The sequence below is a fragment of the Haliaeetus leucocephalus genome, unplaced genomic scaffold (assembly GCF_000737465.1).
Source record: "Haliaeetus leucocephalus isolate CR32 unplaced genomic scaffold, Haliaeetus_leucocephalus-4.0 Scaffold0, whole genome shotgun sequence".
Classification (NCBI taxonomy): Eukaryota; Metazoa; Chordata; class Aves; order Accipitriformes; family Accipitridae; genus Haliaeetus; species Haliaeetus leucocephalus.
The window spans coordinates 556,152-563,488 of NW_010972436.1; the positions used below are offsets into that span (position 1 = coordinate 556,152).

Genomic DNA, 7,337 nt, shown 5'->3' on the forward strand with positions numbered 1-7,337 from the left:
CCCCCCCCGCTCCGTTTCTGGGCTAGCCGGGGTGCTGCCCCACGAAGCTCCGTGCAGGACGCTGGGGGGGTTTCCTCGGGCCGCTCCCGGTCAGGTGTTGGGGGTCTCGGTGTCCCCGCAGGGCTCCGGTTCCTGAGGCTGCTGGTGTCTTCTGGCTCTCCTCAGAGGTGCTCCCCGCCGCCATGTTTGTCCTGGTAGAGATGACTGACACAGTGAGAATTCCTCCCTGGCAGTTTGAAAGGAAACTGAACGAATCCATTGCTGAAGAGCTAAACAAGAAATTGGCCAATAAGGTAAAGCGTGGGCCATATGTAGGTTGGTGCAGGCATCATAACATCCCTGAGCGTTTCTTCCTTTTATCTGTTCCTGATAAGGTGTGCGGGTGAGGCATTAGAATGGCTTAGATGTGAAGGCCATCCCCAGCGACTGAAATATCAGAGCGTGTAAACAAAGAGATGGCCATGTATCTATCGTTTCAAGGGGGATTTTTTTCTAATGGTTAGTGCTGTCATAGGAAGATACTGAGACGGCCGATGGGGCAGAGAAGCATGGAAGAGAAGCGCGAGTAACTGCTGGTTTGTGTTCAGAGTAGCAATCTGAAACACAGTCTGAAAAGCAGATGTGAACTAATCTATCCAGTGGGGGAATTTTAAAAAAGGTGTTGGAAATAAATGTAGAACAGTAATACTGTAAGAGAACTGAAGGTGTTAATAGCTGACTTGATCTGTGCTTAGTACTTGAAATACAGCGTGGCAGTAAGAAGTTGGTCTTTGGCGCAGGATATAAAAAAAGTGTTCTTTTGTAGACCAGGAGATCACGGTTTCCCTGTGCAGCCCCCGGGACTGTGTTTAGCCTACGGTTCTCAGCACAAGATGGGGGCAAAACTCAAAACCTGGCTTGTGAACATGAAGGGAGCTCAAAATCACAACCTGAAGTGATCGAGGGTTGCGAATAGCAGATTATACAGACAGGTTATGAAAAGCAAAAGTCTTCCCTCATCCGCTGATGACTGGTAGGTGCCTTAAATTCTGTAGGCTATAAAGCCATCTCAGAAGTAGCAGAGAAACCAAGAGTTCTCCTCGTCTCTCCCCAGAGCTAATATAAAGACAAAGGCAAGCCTAGAGGCTTCTGAGAGTGTAACTCTAGTGAAAAGTACATTTAGCCTTTGGACAAGCTGTGGGGCTGCTGAATGATATCTGTGGGCAACTGTTTACTATCCTGGCAGGTCAAGTTCTCTCACCGCTGACAGTTATCCCAAGGGTTTCTCTTTGTAGCAGTGCTCTTGCCCGTGCCAGTGAAAACACGTGCTCCCATAACACTTGAATAAGTTAGGGGTTTCCCTACAATGCAGTGTGGTTAGGGCTGGGGCTGTTGAAGGGAGTGTACCAAAACAGCCTCCCTTCCATCTTGTCACCCTTCTGTTGCCTTTTGAAAAGGTGTATAAATTTGATGGTTTGTCTGATTTAACTTGGTAGGTTGCTTGATTTATTGCTTTTTAATTTTTTTTTTTTCCTTTGAGCAGGTTGTATACAATGTCGGCCTCTGCATCTGTCTGTATGATATCACAAAGCTGGAAGATTCATACATATTCCCTGGAGATGGTGCATCACATACCAAAGGTATATGCTTGTCCTCACTCATATAGTTTTGCAGAAGGTTGGTGATCTGGAAATGTAAACTGAGTTCAGTTATTAGGGACAGTAAATTTAGGGGAACTCTACTGAAGTTCATAGCATTAACTCTGTGCCTGTTAGAAGGGCAAGAGGAACATGGCAAAAGTCTCTTCTTCTCTGCGTTTTTTGGGTACAAATACAGCTGTAAATAGCCAGTGTTGTTTGCCTTCTCTAGCAGTCCATCTCTGCTCTACAATTAGAGCCATAGGCATGGGGTAAGGAAGAGGTTAATTTAATTCCAAATGATTGGAAATCTGCATGTAGAAAGTAAGTTGTATTAATTGTTCTGTGTTTCTCTAGTATTTTTTCTTTTTGAAGCTTATTTTCCCTAGCTAGAATGTTGAAACAGGTTTCTGCATATAACATTTGCACAGCATTTGATGCTCTTTTCCTAGCTGGAAGTTTTGCTACGTTTTTGTATGAGATTTCGACAGATCTGGTTCAGCATACATTTCCAGTGACTTTTTTTTTTTTAAATAAGAAATGATTAATTTCTTTACTTTGAGTTTTGGCAAATCTGAGTAAAAACTGGAAGTAAATGCATAAAAGCAAATTTCACATCTTTTTTGAGTTAAAATAAGTTTAAGCTGGAAAGAGATGCATTTTTCTAGTTTCAATTTTCAATATGAAAGCGTAGTTTGAGCAAATGAAATCTTTCCTGTTAGAAGGGAACTGGACTGACTGTATGTGGCTCCCCTTGTCTAAATTTTAACTCCAATAGAACTCGCTGCCTACGAATAAAAGCTTCTCTTAATACTGAAGGAGGATGGCAGGCTTTCCTGCTTGCTTTAATCTCCATTCAGCTTCTTAACTTTGAAATACTCCTTGAACTGAAACAAGAGAATATATTCTCTCTGAGCTTGGAAAAAAGTCTGCTCTCAGAATTTGGGATAGCACTTTGATAAATCCCACTGTGTCTGGTAATAACTCTTTCTTTAATGTACTGCCAGATTTTATGTAAAAGAGGAGCACTAAGTATGGACAGCTAAAATGATGTTAAATTGCTCATACGCTGCTTGGCCAAGATTGTCTTAGTATAGCATTCTTATAAGTATAAATGCAAAATGCTTAGTTAGAAACATTTTATTTAACCTGGATGAAAAATCCACTTATGCTAGAGAATCTTATTTACTCTGATAATATTTGATATCAAATATTTAATTTAAAGAAAATACAGCATTGCTGACAAAGATAAAAGGAGCCAGAAGCATTACAAGAAAGTATAATTTCTTGACCTTTTAGTATTGTGCAGGAATGCTCACGTCGTAACTTAAGCAGAGGCCCTTGTCCATGTTCTTCATCTTACAGTTTCACTCTGTGAACTTAAACTCTTGCCAGATTGAAGAGCAGAGAACAGGACACTGCTGATCAGCTGCTGTCAGAATTCGTACAAGACAGTTAGGAATCAGAACTCTTATTCCTGTTTTTCTATCAAATCAGTGCCTGTAAGGAAATTGTAAAAGAAACTGGGCAAGCATTTTAGAGGGCATATAGGATGTGGGATTTTGTTTTAATGGCTGCCACCCTGTGGAAGGAGTATAGTTCACCAACATGGGCATAACATTAATGATCTGTTTTCTTTTAAGTGCATTTCCGCTACGTGGTCTTCCATCCCTTCCTGGATGAGATTCTGATCGGACAGATTAAAAGCTGCAGTCAGGATGGCGTTCACGGTAAACCGCAACTTCTAACATTAGGGACCCATGAGCTGCAGAGCTCTTGGGTCTTCTGAGATACTGTGATTTCAGGTTGTGTAGTGGTGTGTGTAGGCTGGTTAAAGACTATCACTGGCCTCTGGTGCTGCTCTGACCTGAGAGTGGTTGGTAGCTTGAGCCTGGCAGCTTCCCCTGCCCTTGATGGTTTTGTCTGCACTCTCCTTTCCTTTTGTCACTTATGTGCATGCCCAAGAAGTACAGGCAAGCCCATCTGGAGCGTAGACTGGATTCATTTTCTCGCTTCAGTTAACAGCGCTTGGTTTTTTTTAAAGTGGTAGTATTGGCTTGTGTTGGTCTGATACATCTTCCCTATAGTTCTGTGCAAATTCATGATTGTTTCCTGTACCTGAAAACATGGCGGGGAAATGTCTGTGTGAGCACCAAGTGCATCAGATTCATGGAATACATAATTGATGAGTTGTTTTCCTTTCTTGTAGGAGCCTTCCATGCAAGTGAGCTCCTCTGCCCTGTTGTTAAGTTAGGACAGTAAGATTATCTTGGGTGCATTTGGTGCTGAATTTGGGCATGTCCACTCTGATAAAATTCAACATCATGAAAGCTCAAGGGGGAGGTGGGGGCTGTTCTAGCATTATATTGGTCTTTATTTCACGTGTTACATCTGTGATTTCTAAGCTCTTTTCTGTCACAGACCTCTATAGCATCTGACTCATTTCTTGGAACACTTTCATTTCCAATCCTGCTCCAAACAGCCTTTTCCTTTCCCAGTGGGCATGAAGACTGTGCCCTCTGTTGCTCTATGTACTTTCAGCTGGGTGGTTGCTTTGCTGCCGACTGAAATTGAGCGTAGTGGCTCAAAGAATAATTCCTGCATGATCTCAGATGTCCTTCCTAACACAGGAAGGAGAATGAGTCTAGAAATGGATTTTAGGAATCGCTGCAGTACATCGTTTGCAAAGAATCGTTTCAGTCTTAATCAAATTCTTTTCTCCACAGTTTCTATTGGATTCTTTGATGATATTGTCATCCCACCAGAATCCCTGCAGCAGCCAGCTAAGTTGTATCCTTTGATCACCTTTGATAACTTTACTACTTCATTTCAAAAGATTGTGCAGTGCTGGCCCAACAGGCATTCACTACTGCAACAATGAAGGTGCTCAGTGGCAGAAGCTAAGCCGTTGTGTTGGGCAAGTCCCGCACACTGTTATCACAGCTAGACAGGCCTCATGCTTATTAGGTTTTGCAGGATCATTGTGCCCGCTGATAGAAATGAATGGCCGTGTCCCCCAAACAGCCACATTGTAATCCCTGCTGCTAGTCTTGGCTGCTGGCGAAGACAGAATGCTGGTTTTACCACATCATGTAATGTCTAGATATGTGGTGTGACTAACATACTTAATTGTGGTAGGCAAGGTCTTCTTGGGTTTGGGGTGGGGCTTTTGCTTGTTTTGGGGTCTTTTTTGTTGGTGGTTTTTTTTGGGGGTGGGCGTAGGCCCAACTCTGCCCAGCAGCATACACCTTGAAGGAGGAAAACCAGAAACAAGATGGGGCTCCTGGGCTGCACAGATGATAACCTAGGACAGTGTGTTGGGGTTTGAGAAAAGATTGTGAAAAGGCTTTGATTGAGTCTGTTCTCAAAACTGTCAGGAAGTGATCTGTCAGGCAGAATACTGATTGTTCCCATCCTTAACCCTTGGCTTGGCCAGCGATGAAGCAGAGCAGGTGTGGGTGTGGGAATATGAGACGGAAGAAGGGGCTCACGACCTTTACATGGACATTGGGGAGGAGATCCGCTTCCGAGTTGTGGATGAAACGTTTGTCGATACATCACCAACAGGTCCCAGCTCTGCGGAGGCTTCCACTTCAAATGCCACAGAAGAAGTCCAGAAGAAAGAGGCACCCTACACTCTTGTGGTAATTATGTGCATAATTTGTACAGCTTTGTGAATGTTGTGGTTTATTCTATGTCTAAAATAGTATCCCTTTCCCAAGGAACTTATTGCTTTAAGCTGACTGTGAAGGAAATAGAGTCACAAAATGAAAGGAGTGGCAAAGGGGAGAAAGGAGATTGTTCTTGTGGTTGCTCTGTGTTTGTTGTGTGTTTTCACTGGAACAGTTTGTGGTGGTTGGTGGAGTTCCCCCTGGGAGGCCGATTGAAAGCAGAGTGTGGATGCAGGATGGAGCGTATGAGGAGTGCAGAGCTGGGCGAACCACACCAAGGTTTACGCAGCAGCTGAGTGGTCTTTCCCATGCAGCGTTTTGGCATTAGACCCACCTGAGTACAATGCAAGAGGAGGGATCTAAGCCAGTGAAAGCTGTGTGTTCTCACAGCTGGAGTATGTTGGGACTCTTGGGAGGTGGAATGGGGAAGTGCTTGATTTTCAAGTGTTGAAGGTTTGGTGTAGTGTTGACAAGGTTTTAAGGAGCCTGGGCAAGTGCAGGGCAGGCTCTGATAGGGGAAAAAAGTGAGTACCTCATCTGTAACTTGGGGGAGAGATTTTATGTTTTTACGCATTTACTCCTGTATTCTCCATGCAGTTTACAATTGCACGTTCTCTTCGTCTCTCTCTGAGCAGGGATCAATCAGCGAGCCAGGCCTGGGCCTCCTGTCGTGGTGGACAAACAGCTAGCTGCAATCAGAGCCTGCTCCACAGAAAGTCTTTCTGGTGGCTGTTCGGGGCATAACAGGATCCTGCTGTTGCTCAAGGCTGCTCTGAAGCTGAATAAGAAATTAGACCTGCCATTCTCTGTTTCCCTTTCAGCTTCCAACCTGCCAGATCAAGACAGTCGCTTTCAAGAAATGTCTTCGCTGAGCTGTAGAAGTGAATTTACAGGCACAAAAAGCCTTGAGCGCAGCAGCAACAAACTCAGCTGGAGCTTTGGTCTCCTGCCCTGGAGGGAAAACTGGGGAGGTCTTTACTTGCCTGAATTAAGAAGGGAGTTGACTTCAGTGAGTGAAAGCAGGAGAGAATGCCTGTCAAGAATTATTGCTTCCTTGGGCCGAGAGCTTGATCTCAGAGGGGTAGAAACCTGCCCTTCTTTTGACAGGAAAAGGAGGAGAAACAACAAAAAGACTGGAGTTCATAGAGGTGTGGTACCCTGGAGAACGCTGCTGCTGGCAGGGCAGGGGAGGTGGTGGTAATGTTCTGCTAAGAATGGGAACTTAACCCATGGATGAAGTCAGCCAAAAAGAACTGGAATGACAGTTTACCCAAAAGTAACTAGGTTCTGTGAAGATGACCACAGTGGAAAGCTACAGGCTACTCATTGTGCTGAATGGAAATACTTTATTGGGTGGGCTGTATTTATGTAGAATGAGCTAAACTTTGCAGGAGTTTGACTGAAAATATGTAATTATGAACTGAAATGGACCAAGGCTGCTTTGAGCAAGCTAAATACTTGTTTGCAGGGGTGTGTTAATACCAGGAATGGAATAAATAGTAAAAACTGCACAGCCTGCCTTCCTGTACAATTTGTGGGGAAACTATTAGCTTCCTGCCTAGCAGGAAGAAAAAAGTTGCCTCCTGCAGTTTAGCTACTTGGATTTCAAGGCAGACAGTGTTGAGACCAACACTTTGCCATCTCTAACAGCCAATAGCAACCAACTGCCATCACCCTCCTTGACAGCAGTGAAAGGAAAGGGGGGACAAAACCATGAGTAAAATCTATGCAGGGCCCAGTGCCAGGAGAGTGATGTTGTGCATAATTACAAAGCCAGCCACGTTTGGCAGGAAGGGGCTGTAATTCCCTGGGATGGTGGGTCTGCTTAACCTCCAACTGTGAAAACAAAGCCTGAGTCACCAGTGCCCTCCCTGCAGTGTCGTTAGAAGCCCTTAATTCTAAACTGTTATTCCTGGTGCATTGCCCTAATTAAAAGGGAGCCTAGAACTTGGTAGGTTCACATAGTAACTGAGCTCCATCTGCTCAGACAATAAGCTCAGTGAATGCTGTCTATAGAGCAGTAGTGCTCAGATGTGCCGAGTTGGAAACA

General features: G+C 44.2%; 1 protein-coding gene across 3 annotated transcripts in view; it reads left to right on the forward strand.

The window, feature by feature from the left end:
* POLR3H (polymerase (RNA) III (DNA directed) polypeptide H (22.9kD)) overlaps positions 1 to 6,797 on the forward strand; it is a 7,386-nt gene extending 589 nt beyond the window's left edge. The window contains exons 2-7 of one of the 3 annotated variants that reach the window (XM_010585389.1): positions 122 to 293; positions 1,523 to 1,619; positions 3,260 to 3,346; positions 4,343 to 4,406; positions 5,053 to 5,260; positions 5,923 to 6,797. In XM_010585389.1, the coding sequence (XP_010583691.1) occupies positions 183 to 293; positions 1,523 to 1,619; positions 3,260 to 3,346; positions 4,343 to 4,406; positions 5,053 to 5,260; positions 5,923 to 5,976 (621 nt within the window). In that variant the 5' untranslated portion in view covers positions 122 to 182 and the 3' untranslated portion in view covers positions 5,977 to 6,797. Of the gene's footprint in view, positions 1 to 121; positions 294 to 1,522; positions 1,620 to 3,259; positions 3,347 to 4,342; positions 4,407 to 5,052; positions 5,261 to 5,338; positions 5,756 to 5,922 lie in introns of those variants that run through there. The other 2 variants (XM_010585553.1, XM_010585473.1) reach the window with 2 other exon arrangements.
* Positions 6,798 to 7,337: the final 540 nt, after the last annotated feature.